The sequence below is a fragment of the Hylobates moloch genome, unplaced genomic scaffold, assembly GCF_009828535.3.
Source record: "Hylobates moloch isolate HMO894 unplaced genomic scaffold, HMol_V3 SCAFFOLD_8, whole genome shotgun sequence".
Taxonomy (NCBI): Eukaryota; Metazoa; Chordata; class Mammalia; order Primates; family Hylobatidae; genus Hylobates; species Hylobates moloch.
The window spans coordinates 110,115,128-110,133,511 of record NW_026652283.1 but is presented as its reverse complement, the minus strand read 5'-3'; the positions used below and the strand labels follow the sequence as shown (position 1 = coordinate 110,133,511).

The 18,384-nt window shown below is 42.2% G+C and overlaps 1 protein-coding gene across 9 annotated transcripts in view; it reads right to left on the bottom strand.

Annotated features, from left to right (window-relative positions):
• CSGALNACT1 (chondroitin sulfate N-acetylgalactosaminyltransferase 1) overlaps positions 1 to 18,384 on the bottom strand; it is a 352,092-nt gene that overhangs the window by 11,303 nt on the left and 322,405 nt on the right. For all 9 annotated transcript variants that reach the window (XM_032162332.2, XM_058441982.1, XM_058441981.1 and 6 more), the window contains 2 exons: positions 4,709 to 4,887; positions 3,033 to 3,127 (listed from right to left, as the gene is read on the bottom strand). In XM_032162332.2, the coding sequence (XP_032018223.1) occupies positions 3,033 to 3,127; positions 4,709 to 4,887 (274 nt within the window). The remainder of the gene's footprint in view (positions 1 to 3,032; positions 3,128 to 4,708; positions 4,888 to 18,384) is intronic.

Sequence of the window (18,384 nt, the reverse complement as noted above, 5' to 3'; positions counted from 1 at the left end):
TGCAGGAATAATAAAAGGAAAAATCCTTTGGACTGTAAAACGAAAACAATTCCTTGCAAGCAAATAAGGTCTTTATGAGTTTGAAGTGGAAATATTAATCACATTCTATGTCAAATGCAAAACAACAGATTACTTAAAACCAAAGGAACTTTAACTTTGATTGGCTGAAAGAAAATAAATCCTGTATCCTGTTTCCCTTTCAATCCAATGAGAAGCTTAGAACTCTGGGAAAGGAAACAAGAAGTTTCTCTGTCAGTGAGGGTGATATGTGCTGCTTAACCACGCAACTGTAAGCATAGGCAATTGTAACACAATGGTATTTGTGTATCTGAACATAGAAAAGCTACAGGAAAAATCTGATGTGAAAGATTTAAAAACATTTTCTTGTAAGTGTAACTTGTGTGCCGCCTAATGACATTTCCATCAACAACATGCTGCATATAAGATACTGATCATCCAGAAGGCAAGGTTAACAGGTTAACTTATTATTAAAGAAATGAAAACTTTTTTTTTTTTTTTCTGAGACAGAGTCTTGCTCTGTTGCCCAGGCTGGAGTGCAGTGGCACGATCTCGGCTCACTGCAACCTCTGCCTCCTGGCTTTAAGCGATTCTCCTGCCTCAGCCTGTGGAGTAGTTGGGATTGCAGGTGCATATCACCATGCCCAGCTAATTTTTGTACTTTTAGTAGAGATGGGGTTTCATCATGTTGGCCAGGCTGGTCTCAAACTCCTGACATCATGGTTCACCTGCTTCAGCCTCCCAAAGTGCTGGGATTACAGGTGTGAGCCACCACACCCGGCCAAGGAAAACTTTTAAAAAATAAGTTTAGTCTCACCTAAGTCTACAGTGGTTAGGAAGTCCACAGTAGAGGACAGTAATGTCACAGGGCTTCAATTCACTCACCATCCACTCATTGACTCACCCAGAGCAAATTCTAGTCCTGTATTACAAGCTCCATTCATGGGAACCATTTGTAAAATCTTTTACACCATATTTTTCCTGTGCCTTTTCTATGTTTAGATACTGAATACCATTGTGCTTCAATTGCCTGTAGTATTCAGGACAGTCACACGCTGTACAGGTTTGTAACCTAGGGGCAATAGCCTGTACCATACAGCCTACGTGTGTAGTTGGCTATGTTATATAGGTTTGCATAAGTGCACTGTATGATGTTTGCACAATGATGAAATTGCCTGACGATACACGACATATCTCAATTGTTAAATAACACATGACTATAGATGAAAACTCACTTTTTTTTTTTCTTTGAGACAGGGTCTCACTCCATCAACCCAGGATGGAGTGCAGTGGTGCGATCTCGGCTCACTATAGCCTCTGCCTCCCAGGCTCAAGCAATTTTCATCCTGCCTAGTAGCTGGGACTATAGGTGTGTGCCACCAGTCCAGCCTAATTTTTTATTTTTTAGTAGAGATGGGTTTTGACACATTGGCCAGGCTGGTCTCTAATTCCTGCCCTCAGGTCATCTGCCCATCTTGGCCTCCCAAAGCGCTGTAATTAAAGACATGAGCCACCAAACCCAGCTGAAAACTGATTCTTAAGACGTGAAAAACTCTTACTGTTTTTATGTATAAAGCACAGATATAGATACACTACAAAAACAGATACACAGTGTATCTGTGCTATTACAATTCCACTAGGGGAAAAGGGAACTGTATTATTAGTAAACCTGGTGCACCCCAAAATGAAGCCATGCTAGGATATAAGATGTGAACACTGTCCAACCTGACGGCCCCAAAGTTGAAACTTTCCGGAAAATATCATAATATCAGCTGCCAGAGGTTAACTCGGGGAGAGAGGATGAAAGGCACAGGATGGGGCTGGAAAGAACAGGTTTTGTTATTTCTGGAAGCTCACGTACAAAGACAGTCCTCAAAGAATTTCACAGAACATGCGTTTTGGATGGAAATCAGTTTACTCTCCCATTGCATGGAAGCATCAGAGGCCTGGTGCCATCGTGTCTTCAGATTCCCACAGCAGATGTCCTTCCTCCATCCTAAGGGGTCCTCAGTGGGAAGAAGCATGGATTTGCCTTAGCAAGAGGCAGAGCTACCCACAGCAAGGAAGAACAGATGTCCCTCAGACGGGAAGGCCACCATGAGATACAGCCTGGGCCAGAACACAGCTTCAGACAAACCTGGCTCATCTCCCTGCAGGAAAAAATCACAGCCCAACTTGAGATGGGAGAAGGGCCTTTTCCCTCTCTGCCAATGCTGCCAACAATACCGAGAAATTCCATCCATGGGGGCCATGCCCAGACGACACAGAGATCCTCTTCCCGCTTGCCTTTCCTCCTGCTGCTTGCATTGCTTCTCTGCAAAGTGGACTAACTGCCTGTGACAACAGAGACATCTCAGCCTACAGGGACCCTTGGGGGCTACGTGCATCCATCACCTGTGCAGCCTGTGCACTATCCATCACCTGTGCAGCCAGGATCTTAGCAGAGAAGTCCTTCCAATACTCCCTTGAGAGCCACCTTGCCAGTGACACCTTTAACGCTAATGTCTACCCAAACACTGTGATGTGTGGGAATGGTGGCACGATGGAAAGGGCACTGGGAACACACTGGGAGTTTCCACTTCAAATTCACAAAGACAAGGTCCAGGGAATTGCTCTGGCCCTCTCTGGGGTGAGCCACCCCTTTCTGATTTTTGTCAAATGGGAACATTAATCTCACCTTTGTTACTTTGTAGGATTTTGCAAAAATCAAAAGAAACTGTACTGCATCCATAATGCAACAATACTAGTTTCCAAAAACCACTGATGGAAACTATGAAGGTGTGAAATTACCTTTCTGTAAAGTACTGCTTCCATTTATTTTCCACTTTAAATACTGCAAGCACTTTTAATCAACGAGGTGCCGGGAGCAGAGGCCAGCACATCTGCCAAACGTAAAAACTACTAAGGGAATCATTGCACAGATTTCCACTCACCTTTGCTCATGGTCAGGTGCCCCTGGTAATGACAGACACTAAACACAGCCACACAGAGGCATCTGCAGGGTAATTACTCACCAGCTGCTGTTCCAAGGGAGGGACTGCATCATGGTGGCCGTATATTATGCCAGGATTGTACTGACTGAAAAGAACTGGATAAAATACCTTCTTCCCTACAAACCAGAAAACAAACATTCACTTAAAGTGACAGATCCAAGTAGTTGGTTTGTTCCTCGACATCTGGCCCTCTGAAACACCCCAGATATTTGCACCCACTTTTTGTTTTTGAGAGGCAGTCTCACTGTCACCCAGGCTGCAGTAGAGTGGCACAATCTTGGCTCATTGCAATCTCTGCCTCCTGGGTTCAAGTGATTCTCCTGCCTCAGTCTCTTGAGTAGCTGAGATTACAGGCGCCTGCCACCACACCTGGCTAATTTTTTTTATTAGAGATGGGGTTTCACCATGTTGGTCAGGCTGGTCCCAAACTCCTGGTCTCAAATGATCCACCCACCTCGGCCTCCCAAAGTACTCGGATTACAGGCATGAGCCACCGCGCCCGACCTGCACCCACTTTTCCTTTTCCCTTCACTCAACTCTAAAATGGGTCTTAGTCGTGCAGCACCAAGCGGACCAGACAGTCATATCTGCAAATATTTCTGATCTCCCAGCACAGGAATGATATTTGAAATACTGACAGTCCATGACCAAGCACTGGGCATCACGCCTTGGGAGGGGGTGTGAAAGAGTGTCCTGGTGGCCCTGCCCCACCAAACATTAACCCTTTACTTGCTGGCTCATGGGGTCGTCTTAAATGGTTGACTTTGGGTCAGGGTGACTTTGGGCAGTTGGACTAGACTTAGAGTGTCCGGGGTGGTTTCTCTTTATCAATTTATACAGAATTTCTGTATTCTAGCAACTGGCATGGCTGTGCCAGTGTTCATCAGCTCAATAGCAGCCTTGCCTATGAGTTGAGTCTGTGAAAGTCATTTTAGTACTGCAGGTTCTTTGTGCAAATAGCTCTTCTACCCTAGGTAACTGCCCATAGGTACTCCTTTCTCTTTAGGGTTGGGTAGTTTTCCAGGTCCACACCCTTCCCACCTCGCTTTCTCCTGGGAATGTTCATGAAAGCTGATCTCCCAGTTGCAGATGGAAGAGAGGTTATGGACATGAACTTGGGGAAAGGGTCCCAGAATTATGGTGGCTGACAGGCCCATGATGTGGCCTCAAAGGAGAACTCTAACCAGATGGTGACATGGTTTGGCTGTGTCCCCACCCAAATCTCATCTTGAATTGTAGCTTCCATAATCCCCAGATGTCCTGGGAGGGACCTGGTGGGAGGGAATTGAATGATGTGGACAGGTTTTTCCCATGCTGTTCTCATGATAGTAAATAAGTCTCAAGACATTTAATGGTTTTATACATGGGAGTTCCCTTGCACACATTCTCTTGACTGCTGCCATGATAGACTTCCCTTTGCTCCTCCTTCACCTTCTTCCATGATTGTGAGGCCTCCCCAGCCATGCAGAACTATGTGTCCATTAAACCTCTTTCCTTTATAAATTACCCAGTCTTGGGTGTGTCTTTATTAGCGTGTGAGAACAGACTAATACAGATGGTTTTCCTTTTCTTTGCTATTGGAGTGAAACAGGCTGATTCAGAAGCAGGACATCGGAGTGACTGACCCATGAAGAGGACGACGCATGGGCCCGAGAGGGATGGGTGCCACCTGAGCATGACAGAGAGAGGATCCATACCTGGCTGTGTATTCAGCCTACACGTATTGAGGAATTCAGATGTGAAGTAGATGTCCACATCACAGAAAAAGAGAAGGACATTGCTTCCCTTCCAGAAGCGGGCTCCAACATCAAGTCCCTTTCCCCGAGAAAATTCTCCATTCAGCTGGATGAAGGTAAAGTTCCTGAAGTTGGCAGCTCTGAAAGGCAAGACAAGGTACTGTCACTCACATGCCCATATGTTGACAGCATCCCCTGAGAAAATATGTGATCAGGTCCCATGCACATCTTGACCCATTTCTTTTGAATACTGAGGGCACTTGGACTCCCCAAACAGTTAGAGAATGGCCCAGACTCACTGGATACTCACTGGGATCAAAGGTACCAAGAACACCTAGTGGAGTTTTAACACTAATTTCTTCCTTGTTTCTCTGGCAGTTTCCCCATATTGAAAATAGTATTGTCATCATTAACGACTATTCTCTGTGATGGAGAAAACTTGAACCAGGGAAGACTAGAAACACAACCCTGGAAAATCTTCGTGCATCCTGAGCCAACTGAAAGAGGCCGCTGAGCCAAGGAAATAACATCACATTGCAATGGCCCCACTTAGCATCTTTTCATTGCATTCAAATCCAGGAGCCAGACAAAATGTTCTCAATGTGAATCTTTCCCCCAAAGAGATTTAAACCCGGATTCTTTCCCCATCCTCAGGTAAAGCAGCACAGCATGGCAGGAAAAACGACCAACTTGCAGTTAGAAGAACAGGACTGTCTCAGGCCTGGCTCTCCCATAGATAGCTCTGTGATCTAGGCCAGCCTATGAATCTTCCCGAACCTCAGCTGACTCATCTGCCAAACAGGTGTAATAACACCTTCCTTCACTATCCCACAGGGTTATTAGTGAGATAAACAGTGCCAAGAGTATACAGCACTCTGTAAGTATCAGCTATTGCTGTGATTAGCATGGGCAAGGATTCCCAGGCCCCAGGCAGCAAAGCCAGGATGTTTCCTGCATTCGTTGTTCTTTCCCAGGGACAGCAGAACATTCTGAAATGGGGCCCGTCTTGAGCTAACGTTCCATGAATTCGTTCCATGCCCAGCGGGACAGGTATTGTCTTCTACCAGATAATACTAGAGAATCACCTTCAGTCTTCTTTCAGCCTAGCAAATCCCTTTTCCTGTCAATGACACCCTTCTTTTCCTAATGGCTTCCTCTCCTCTCACACTCCCTGTCCTGCCAGCTACCTGGCTTAGTCCCATGCCCCAACTTCTCTTTACTCTTTCTTTCCAAAAGGTACAGAAATTCATTTCTAGTTTGTAAAGTTTGCATTCCAAGTACCTATCTTGGGTAAAGGCCAACACAAATATAGAGTCATAAACTTTTAAAATGCTAAGTTGTATTTGTATCTGGAATTGAATCAGTAAAACTAGTTCTGTGACTCCCTCCTTGACTCATCTTCTTCTTTTGGATCTGGGAGTGAGCGTGGTTTTTTATCTTAGGGATCAGTGAGCCCATGTCGGAGTATGATGCCAAATTTGCCTTTCAGATTTGGATCGGGTTAGGAGGCCTCATGATGGGTAGAGCACTGGTCTAGGAGTTTGGAAACCTGGATACAGGGCTAAACTGTGCCTGGGACCCCCTAGGTGTTCAACAGATGTTTTTGAATGAATGCAGGAATGTATGAATGATTCTAAACCTAGCTGTGCCTCTGATGGATTTGAGGCAAGTCACTCTACCCCTTTTGTCTCTGTTTCCAGGTACAAAATCCAGTGGTTACAGAGCTCAAATTCCCCTTTACACACTAAGATGCTATTTTTCTTTGGTTGAAAAAACTTACTTTACATATGTACATTATATATACTTGCATATAATACACTTTTTCTTTTAGAGACAGGGTCTTGCTCTGTCACCCAGGCTGGAGTGCAGTGGCATGATCATAGCTCACTACAGCCTCAAACTCCTGGGCTCAAGCGATCCTCCTCTGTCAGCCAAGCCCCAAGTATCTGGGACTACAAGTGCATGCCATCATGCCCAGCTAATTCTTAAAAATTTTTTATAGAGACAGAGTCTCCCTTTGTTGCCCAACTCTTGGTTTCATGCCGTACTACTGCCTCGGCCTCCCAAAGTGCTAGGATTACAGGCATGAGATACCACACCTGGCCGAGACTCTATTTTCCTATGATACTGCATTCACTTCAGCACCACTCTACATTTGCAGGGATTCTCCTCCTCTTTCAGAACTTTATCTTGAGTCTTTTCTCTGGGTGGGTGCCCCCATTGCACATTTTCTGTGTGTTGCGTTGAAGTTATGCTCCAAAACCTTTTCAGCATTAGCTATGGCACTAGTCAAGGACAGTGCTATCCTCCTGTCTCCAAAGACATTCATATGGTGTGAGGTCACTGCGAGCACCTTAATGTCTCTTACAGGTGTCTGCAGCCCCAACTCCTGTAAGTCAGGTCAACCGATTTTTCCCTTCCCAGTTTGGTCAGTTTCCAGGAAAGTTTTACCCATGGGAGATGCCTGGATTTTTACCTGTTCATCTAAAGGCATCTGATCCTGGAGTCCATCTTGCTTTAACTTTCTGTGTATTTAATATATGTAGCCAGTAGCCATTCTCTTTCTTCGTTGTTTCCAGGTTTGTATTTTTTAGGACATCCTCCTCCCCACTATACAGGGATATCTTCTAACTTTCAGAGCACAAACACAATGTATGAGCAAGTCCTTCCTCACTCAGGTTTACCTGACTCATAATTCAGGTACCTTCTCCAGGAGAGTTTCCAGGATCTACTATAGGAGAGCTCAACTACAAAAAATACCTGAACAACAGCAAGTGACTTTTGCCAAGGGAAGAAGAATATATGCTCTTAATAGGCTGCATAAATGAGCTGCGACATCAAGAATCTCCCCCTTGAACAACCTACAGTCCATTTGTATAGATAGGCCAAATATTTACAAAAGTTAAATCATGTTGAGTAATTAAATAAGAATAGAAGACAGTGTCAGAAACTGAGGAAACAGCAGGAAAGAAATGACGAGTCTACGAATGATTAATTGCCGAGGGAACAGTAGAGACAGTTAGTGCTACAAATTTAGAGGGAAGAGTGGTAATTTGGTGGTGTGCATGCTTACCCAATGCACAAGTTAATCTAGTTTATTCTGTGCAGGAATCCCCTACCCCTGGCTTGAGCTGTTCTCTGCTGCAACAGAGGATTGGGTACAGGATGGGCTTCCTGTCATAGTCATGGGAAAAGGGGTGGTAAGAACTCAAGGTACCTAGTGTTTGACATGACCTTAATTTGGAAGAACTTTTTTTTTAAGCCTTAAAATGTAAATCCCTATGCTTCCATGATGTGTTGCTTCTAGAGAAAGAAAATTCAGACAAATGGATGCTGGGGAATACTTTATATGGCCTAATGCAAAAGGCAATTTGCTTCCTTTCTCTTCATGCAATTTTCTACAAGGATACGACAATGCAAGTTATATCCATGGCACTAACCAATCTGAATATGCATTTCAAATTCACTTTGTGTGTCCACAGGCTGCACAGAAAGCCCTGGGAAATGGTACCCAGCTCTGTCCATGCACTGTTTCCATGTGGACCATACGGGGGCTGGCACACACACACACAGCACCAGGCACCTCTGCTTGCCTGTTCTCCCTGCCCCACGCAGGACTCTGCCCTGATCTAGCTTTGCCTGGGACTTTCATCCACCCTGATCAACAATGGCCAGAAGGCAACATTGCTGGCTTGGCAGTATGGGTCCATGTTAGAGCTGCTCTGAAGCCCTGACCACTCACCAGGTCCTGATGAGAGAGCTGAACATGAGTGTGCACAGAAGGCAGGGTGGGGACAGAGTCACTGCTGGCTTGGGAAGCACCATCAGGTAGTCACAGACACTGGAGAAGGCCCAGAGTGCTAACTCTGTCATCCATCTGTGTTTCCCAGGGTGGCTGCCAGGTCATTATGCTCAGCTAGGGGTCCGTCTGAGGATGAATAATGGTACAATTTTCCTTCCTGATTCCTCAACCCAAGGCTTTTTTCCAATAAACCACTGATCTGAAAGAACCTCTCCATCTCCTCTCCTGCCATCAGGAAGCGCCTCTGATAATTACCAAGCATCCTCTGCCAAGAAAGAGGACTGAGCTGGAAAAACCATGAAAAAAATCAAGACAACTTCCTGTCTTTGCCAAACCTCCTGGGCCTAGAAGCGGGGCAGCCTCCTCATCTGAAACTTATCAGTACCTGCCATGTGGGCTCCAGAACAGGATATGACAAGATGAGGAGGAATTGGCTTCTTCAACTAGTCAGGCCCCTTATCAATGCCCCACACCCTCATTTTGAAACACTGTTCACTGGGCAGGGAATCCATCATTAGACTAGAGTGCCCCCTGCTCAACAGTGGATTAAAAGGCAGCAGAGCCATTCAAACACAATGACACATTTCAACTCAAATCACTGATGTGTCCAAGGTAGCCTGATGGTGTGGTTTGGGAAGGTCCACACCATGGCCATGAGGCTACAGCCCCCAAATGCAGAGTATACTGTTTCCTAGGCAGGCATGCTGCTTTATCCTCTCTCCTGCTTCCCCCTAAAGTGACCAGCCAGGAGTAGATGATTATGATTGTGAAAGAAAAACAGAATCTCAGGACCCCAAACTCACCATGCCAAAAGGAGAATTAAGCTTGAGAAATGAGTCAACAAGACTGTTCTCCCGGCCAGGCGCAGTGGCTCATGCTTGTAATTCTAGCACTTTGGGAGGCTGAGATGGGCAGATCACTTGAGGTCAGGAGTTCGAGACTGGCGTGACCAACATGGTGAAACCCCATTTCTACTAAAAATACAAAATTTAGCCAGGCGTGGTGGTGGGCGCCTGTAATCCTCACTACTTGGGAGGCTAAGGCAGGAGAATCGCTTGAGTCTGGGAAATGGCAGTTGCTGTGAGCCGAGATCGTGCCACTGCACTCTAACTTGGGCAACGGAGCCACATTCCATCTCAAAAACACAAACAAACAAACAAAACCATTTTCCTGCTGTTCACTGACAGTAGCTGTAACTTCACAACCCCGTGTCACAGTCTCATTCTCGTGACTCCCTCCTTTTACATGTGTTCATTTTTTCAGATGTAAAATGCAGATTTACTGAGCATGAGGCGATGCAGAATCGATTTTTTCCTCTGTTCCCTCTTTTCACATGTAAAACAGAGAATTACTAAGGCTAATCAGAGCCTCACAGGAGTGGAATCATCTACCTCACTGCCTGCTCTCCGTCCCTTTGTTCCTCCTCCTCCTAGTTCTTTCCCCTTTAAATACCCAAGTGGACAAAACCCCCTTCCGAAAAAGCAGAGGTTGCAGACGCTCCTGTGGTTTATGACTTTCCTAGGCGCATCCTCAACCTTGGCTAAATAAAACTCGGATAGACTGAACCTTCCCTCAATCCCTTTTTGGTTTACATAACAGACAACTCACCAAGGTGTGGGCATGGCTGGGGCCTCCTATCTTCTCACTATTCTCTTCCCCAAATGTACATTCTGCATCTACTCTTGCGAACATTACTCAGTCTTTAAGGCCCATGTCAAGCATCACTGCCCCTCGTGTGCCTCACCATAAACTCACAGTGCGCACTCTGGGCTCCCAACATTTGACCCAGTCCTGCCTCTGTCCCTCTGTGTCCTGGAGCCTTCAAGGGCCTTTGCTTGAGCAGATCTGTATGAGTTGCTCTAGCAGACTCCACACCCTTCAAGGACAGCAATTGCATTACTTTTTTTCTACCTTCAGAGATTATCCAGCACTGTGCAGTAAACGGCATAAACGGGGTAACCAATATCCACTGGACGAATCAAGAGCTGAACAAATGGAAAACACAAGCACATTTCAGATCTGTCCTGAGGAGGGTGCTGCGTGGAGATGACTCCCTGCCAAAGAAAGCTCAGCCCACTCAGATGGGCACCAGAGAAACCCCTCCCTTGTGTATATACACCCACCTCCAACATCAGAAAGAGGCTGTGACCAGTGGATTCTGAAGGACAGGCACAAACCCAAGCTTTTAAGAAGATGAAAAATATGTAAATAACAGAAAAGAGATGAGAAAAACACATTGCAATATGGTTCAAACTGTTGAAGTTACTCATACAAAGAAATATAATGTTTCGTGTTGCCCTAAAGCAATGGCAAAGAAATGTGCATTTATTACGGCAGGATGGGGGCACTACATTTTATATTATATAATTTCCTGTTATGAAACTGAACATGCTGTTCCACTAACATCACATGATTTGCTCATAATTATTTCTTCTTCTTTTCTTGAATTGTATTATCAACTGACAAAACTCTGCCATTTCCCACTCAATTCCTGTTTTTATATAATAAATCTGATGCATGGAGACTCCTCTAAGTTACACAGAGTCATTTTTATAGAGGTTGTAATGACCTGGCAAAGCTACTGTTTCTACGGGAGATTTAATTTCCCTAATTGACTTGCATTTCCCAGAATTACTGGATTAAAAATGATAGATCTTCCTGTCTAATATGATTTACTCTAATATAGACTTTTCCCCACAACTGCAAGGATAGTCTCTTAATGTAACGCTTCTCACAACAGCCTTTCATTTTAAAAAATCTTTAAAAATTTACATAGAACACTAGTATTATATCCAATGCATGATTTTAAATCTCACAGCTCTAAATACTGAAATCACTTATGAGTTCTACTTCTTGAAGATATAGGAATACAGTGAAGAATTTAAAGCTGAACATGTTATCATCCAATTTTTCATAGGAGGCACTTTAAATAATTTATTTAGAATTGCCTAGATTCTGAGCTTCTTTAAACCTGTTTTAGCAAGTTTCTTTAGAAACTTCATTTTTGCCTTTCCATTGGTTCTAAAAGTTCATATGAGCATGAGGCACAGTTCATTAAGAAGAGCAAATGAATGTCTCTGAATCTCAGAATGGTCACAAGGCAGGCATCAGCCGATTAGAATTCACCATCTTCCCAGCTACATCCTCAGATTGTCTTTTCTTGCTCACTGAATGCATATAATTTTGTTTTGTTTGCTTGTGTTTTAAATTGAGAAATCAAAGCCAGCTTTAGTAGGTACCAAACAAACTTGCCGATGCACAGAAAAACGGTGAGATTCAAACATCTGACATGAGGCCTCCGGCACGGAGTTTCCTTAGAAAATTAGGGGGTAACGGCCGGGTGCAGTGGCTCACGCCTGTAATCCAAGCACTTTGGGAGGCCGAGGCGGGCGGATCACGAGGTCAGGAGATCCAGACCATCCTGGCTAACATGGTAAAACCCCGACTCTACTAAAAATTCAAAAAATCAGCCGGGCGTGGTGGCGGGCGCCTGTAGTCCCAGCTACTTAGGAGGCTGAGGCAGAAGAATGGTGTGAACCCAGGCGGCAAAGCTTGCAGTGAGCCAAGATCGCGCCACTGCACTCCAGCCTGGGCAACACAGCGAGACTCCATTTCAAAAAAAATAAAATAAAATAAAATTAGGGGGTGGGAATCTGAACACCCACCATGCCAAGCCTTCAAGCACCTTTGCCATACGGAAGTGTGAGTGACTGTGCACAAGGCAAGTGAGGAAGGGAAGCCTCCTTCCTAATCAGTGAATCTCCCTGTGCCCCAGGTGAGGAAAGCAGTCTCATCGTAGGTGTAGGACAAGACACATAAAGAACCTGGGCAGAGGCTCAAGGTTGCCACCTTAGCAGGACACAATCCTTCCTCCTCCTCTGGATCTCCTGCAGGTGGCCTCCATCCTCAGACTTAGCTCATTGCATGTGCCGTTTCTCCTTGCTCTGTAAAGTCTGGATGGATAAATCCCAGCTCCTGTCTTGCCCTGCACCCTGAGGCATGCATCCCTCCATTTCCCACACAATACTCGAATGTACAGCAGCATCAGAGTGTGTATTAGTCTGTTTTCACACTGCAAATAAAGACATATCCAAGACTGGGTAATTTCTAAAGGAAAGAAGTTTAATTGCCTCACAGTTCCATGTGGCTGGGGAGGCCTCAAAATCATGGCGGAAGGCAGAAGAGGAGCAAAGTTACATCTCACATGGCGGCAGGTGAGAGAGAATAAGAACCAAGCAAAAGAGGTTTCCCCTTGTAAAACCATCAGATCTCGTGAGACTTATTCACTACCATGAGAACAGTGTGGGGGAAAATGGCCCCATGATTAAATTCTCTCTCACCAGGTCCCTGCCACAACACCTGGGAATTATGGGAGCTAAAATTCAAGATGAGACTTGGGTGGGAACACAGCCAAATCATACCAGAGACTTTCCTCAAAAAGCCTGGAGTAAGCTGCCCTGCATAGGGACTGGCAAATAGTGGATACTGTGCTTTTACATCATTAAGTACGATGCTTCTTTTATGTCTTAAATAAACTACTATACAGCAGCACATTCAATTTGGTTCCACAGAGGAAAAGTATGGCTAGCTCTGCAGAGGACACAAGGTGTTTAAGACATTGATTAGGACAAAACACCCTCCTCAGGTAAGACACGATGTGTGTGTGTGTGTGTGTGTGTGTGTGTGTGTGTGTGTGTGTGCATGCTGTGTATTTATATGTATACTTTTTACTGAGTTAAAATTCACACAACATAAAATTTTAAAGTGTATAAATCAATGTCATTTAGTACATTCACAACGTTGTAAACTGTCACCTCTTTCTAGTTACAAAATGTTTTCATCACCCCAAAAGGAAATCCTACACCCATGAAACACTCACTTCTAATCCCCTCATATCCCCAGCCCCTGGCAACTGTTAATCTACTTTCTGTCTTCATGAATTTATGTATAAAGAATATTTCCTATAAATGAGATTATACATTATCAAACTTTTTTCTTGTTTTCTTTTGAGACAGAGTCCTACTCTGTCACCCAGGCTGGAGTACAGTGGTACAATCTTGGCTCACCACAACCTCCACCTCCTGGTTTCAAGCGATTCTCCTGCCTCAGCCTCCCCAGTACCTGGGATTACAGGTGTGAGCCACCACGCCCAGCTAATTTTTATATTTTTAGTAGATATGGGGTTTCACCATGTTGGCCAGGCTGGTCTCAAACTCCTGACCTCAGGTGATCTGCCTGCCTCAGCCTCCCAAAAGGCTGAGATAACAGGTGTGAGCCACTGCACCTGGCCATTATTGACCTTTTACATCTGGCTACTTTCACTGATCACAATGTTTTTGAGGTTCATCCCATTGTAGCACTTGTTAGTACTTCATTCTCCTTATGCCTGAATAACATTCCATTGTATGGTTATGTCATATTCTGCTTTTCATTCATCAGCTGATAGATATTTGAGTTGTTTCTACCTTTTGGATATTGTGAATAATGTAGCTATGAACATTCATGTACAGTTATTTGTTTCAATACTTACTTTCTGTTCTTTTGGGTATATATCTGGGACCAGAACTGCTGAGTCAGATAATAATACTATGTTTAACCATGTAAGGAACTGCCACACTGTTTTCCACAGTGGCTACACCATTTTTCATTCCCAAGAGCAATAGACAAGAGTTCCAATTTCTCTGCCTCCTCAGAGACACCTGTGATTGACTTGTGGATTACAGCCATCCTGGTGGGTGTGGTTTTCATTGTAGGTTTGATTTGCAGTTTTCTAGTGACTAATGAAGGTGACCATCTTGTCCTGCACTTATTGGCCACTTGTGTATCATCTTTGGAGAAATGTACATCCAAGTCTTTTGTTCATTTTTAAATTGGGTTATTTGTCTTTTTACTGTTAAATTCTCTCTCTAGTTTTTGAATATAGACCCTTATCAGATTATGATTTGCAAATATTTTATCCCATTATATAAGCTGTCTTTTCACTTTTATGGTAGCACAAAAGTTTTTAATTTTGATAAAGTTCAATTTATCTGCCTATTCTCTAGTTGATAGGGTTTAAAAGTCACATCTAGGAAATCACTGCCTAATCCAAGGTCATGAAAACTTACAGCTATGTTTTCTCTTAAAACTTTGATAATTATAGCTCTTACATTTAAGTCTTTGATCCATTTTGACTTCAAGTTTTGTATATACAGTGGATGTATACCTATCAACTACAGAAAGCAACTTTCATTCTCTGCACATGAATATCCAGTCATCCCAGAACCATTCTTAAAAAGATGATTCTTTCCCCCATATGATGATCTGGCACCCTTGTTAAAAATCAAATGACCATAAATGTATAGGTTTATTTCTGAACTCTGCTTTCCATCCATTGATCTATATGTATATTTTTATACCCATAGCAAAGTCTTAACTACTGCAATTTTGTAGTAAGTTTTGAAATTGAAACTATGAGTCCTCCAATTTTGTTCTCTTAAGATTGTTCTAGCTATTTTGGGCCCTTGCATTTCCATGTGAATTTTAGAATCAGCTTGTCCATTTCTACAAGAAAAGTCATCTTGGATTTTAATAGCGATTGTACTGAAACTATAGATCAATTGACTGAGTACTGTCATTTGAAGAATATTAATAAACATGGGATGTCTTTCCATTTATTTAGGCCTTCCTTAATTCCTTTCAAAGTTGTATTGTAGTTTTCAGCATAAAATTCTTGCACTTTTTTATTACGTTCATGTCTATGTTTTTACATCTTTTTTATATTACTATGAAAATTTTCTTAATTTCATTTTCAGATTGCTTATTGCTCATGTACAGAAATACAATTAACCTTTGTATATTGATCTTATACCTCACAACTTTACTGAATTTGTTATTAGCTCTAACAGTTCTGTGGATTCCTTGTAATTTTCTATATAGAAGATTATATCATCTGTGAATAGCATTTACTTTTTCCTTTCCAATCTAGATGACTGTTATTTCTTTTTCTTATCCAATTGTCCTGGCTAGAACACCCAGTACAATACTGAATAGTGAAAGCAGACACCTTTGCCTTGTTCTTGGTCTTATGGGGAGAACATTCAGTATTTCACCATTAAGTAAGATATTTTTCACAGATGGTTTTCTGTATGTGTCCTTTATTAGGTTAAAGAAGTTCTCTTCTAGTGCTAGTTTGAGGATTTTTATCATAAAAGGATGTTAGATTTTTAACAAATGCTTTTCCTATGCATATTGAGATGGTCATGTGATGTTTGTCCTTGAGTCTATTAATATGGCATATTTCATTGATTTTTGTATATTGAGCCAACCTTGCATTCCTGAAAAAAAAAGTCACACTTAGTAATAGCACGTAATTCTTTTTTTTTATGTTGTTGGATTCAGTTTGCTAGTGTTTTGTTGAGGGTTTTGCATTTATATTCATAGGGATACTGATCTATAGTTTTCTTTCCTTGTTCTGTCTTTGTCTGGTTAGGTTATCAGGGTAATGCTGGCTTCAACGAATAAGTTGGAAAGTGTTCTCTCCTCTTCCAATTTTTTTGGAATAGTTTTTGACATACTAGTGTTAATTCTTCAAACATGTGGTAGAAATCACCAGTGAAGCCTGGGCTTTTCTCTGTGGAAAGTTTTTTTTTTTTTTTTTTTTTTAATTAAATCAATCCATTTGCTTGTTGTAAGTTTAGTCAGATTTTCTATTTCTCTGTTCCCTCTCCATTCCTGTGCTGTTATTGTATTAACATTACATCTTTATGCACTGTGTGCCCTTCAACACAGATTTACAATTTTTTGGTATGAAGTTGTCTTTTAAATCAGCACAAAAAAAGAGTCACAAACAAAAATACATTTATACTATCTTATATTTGCCTATGTAGTTACTTCACTAGCAGTATTTACACCTTCATGTGGATTTGTCTAGTGTCCTTTCATGGCCGCCCCAAGGACTCCTCTTAGTATTTCATACAGGGCATGTTTACTAGTGATGAAGTCTCTTCATTTGTTTATCTGGGAATGTCCTAATTTTGCCTTCATTTGTAAGGAATGGTTTTGCTGATAATAGAATTATTAGTTGAAGTCTTTTTCTCACTTTGAATATGTTATCTCACTTTCTGGCCTCCATTGTTTCTGATGAGAATTCAGCTATTAATCTTATCAAGGATCCACTGTACTGGATGAGTTGCTTCTCTTTCTCTGTCTTTGAATTTCAAAAATGTGATTATAAATTTAATGTGGATTTCTATGAATTTATTCTATTTGGACTTAAGATTATTAGATATGTTGATTAATGTTTTCCATCAAATTTGAGAAATTTTTAGCCATTATTTCTTCAAATATGTTTAGGTGCCCTTCTCTATCCCCTTCTTGACTCCCATTATTCATATGTTTGTATGCTTGATGGTATCCCATGAATCTCAGGTTTGTTCATTTTCTTCATTCTTTTTTCTGTTTCTTCTGAGACTGAGTCATTGCAGTTGGCTTATCTTGAAGTTTGCCAATTATTTCTTCTGCTTCTTCAAACCTGCTGTTAAGCCTCCTCTGCCTTATTAATTTTTCATTTTTGTTATTGTAGTTTTCAACACTACAATTTCTATTTGGTTCTTTTAAATAGTTTCTACTTCCTTGTTGATATTCTGTATTTAGTATAACATGTTTTTCATATACTTCAGTTCTTTAAATGTTTTTTGTTTTACTTTTGTGAACATACTTAATACAATTGATTAAAAATTTTTGTCTATTAAGTCAAACTTCTAAGCTTCTTCAAGGACAAGTTCCAATGACTGATTTTTTTTTCTCGTGCATGAGCCTTAGTTTCTTCACATGCCTCATAATTTTTGCTAAAAATTGAACATTTAAAAAAATGTATTATGGCAAGCCTCGAAATTAGAATCTCCTCCTTCTCTCAGATTTTTTGTTGTTTGTTTAGTGACTTTTCTGAACTAATTCTGTAAAGTCACAATTCTTTGTTGTGTGACCACTTAATGGTCAGCTAATGAGTGGACAACAATTTCCTTAAATGACTGGAACCAGTAAGTCTCTCTGATTTTGCTGAGGGATTCTGTTTGCATATTGGGATACACCTTCAACACTCAGCCAGGCAATCAATGACTTATTTATCCTTTACTTCTTGCTTCCACAGTGCCTGAAGTTCAGCCACAAGTGGGAGCTTAGGACATACTTTGGTTTTAAGTAGGAGCATAGCCCTAGAGAGGTACATGGTCCTTAGGTTTTTAGGAATGTGCTGGAGCTTTTCAAAGGCCCTATGAATATCTAATCTCTGAGATTTTCCTTTTAAGCTTTTTGATTAGTCTATTGTTTCCCCCAAATCTTAATCACTGCCTCAGGCAGCCACAAAGTTAAACGCTTCCTATAATTGTTTTAGACAAATGCTCTCCCTGAAGAAAATACTTTCTGCATTGGAAGAGCTCTGAGTCAGGTCAAATAAAGACAACCTTGTGAGTAGTGTCTTCCAAGGAACCTCCAGATAGCTCAAATAGTGACAACTCTCTGGTTGTGATGCTTTAAAGCAAGCTTGTCCAACCCATGTGGCTCAGGACAGCTTTGAATCCAGCCCAACACAACTTCATAAACTTTCTTTAAACATTATGAGATTTCATTTTTAGCTCTTCAGGTATCAGTATATTTTATGTGTGGCCCAACACAATTCTTCTTCTTTCAGTGTAGCCCAGAGAAGCCAAAAGATTGGATACCCCTGCTTTAAAGGATCTCCAACCCCATTTTGTTCCACCATTGGCTGCCAGGCTGTGGTGATCACTGTGCTTGTGGGCTGTTGGATTTCCAGGTTACCAGAGAGCTGGAGTTGGGATGGGAATAGGGCAAGTTA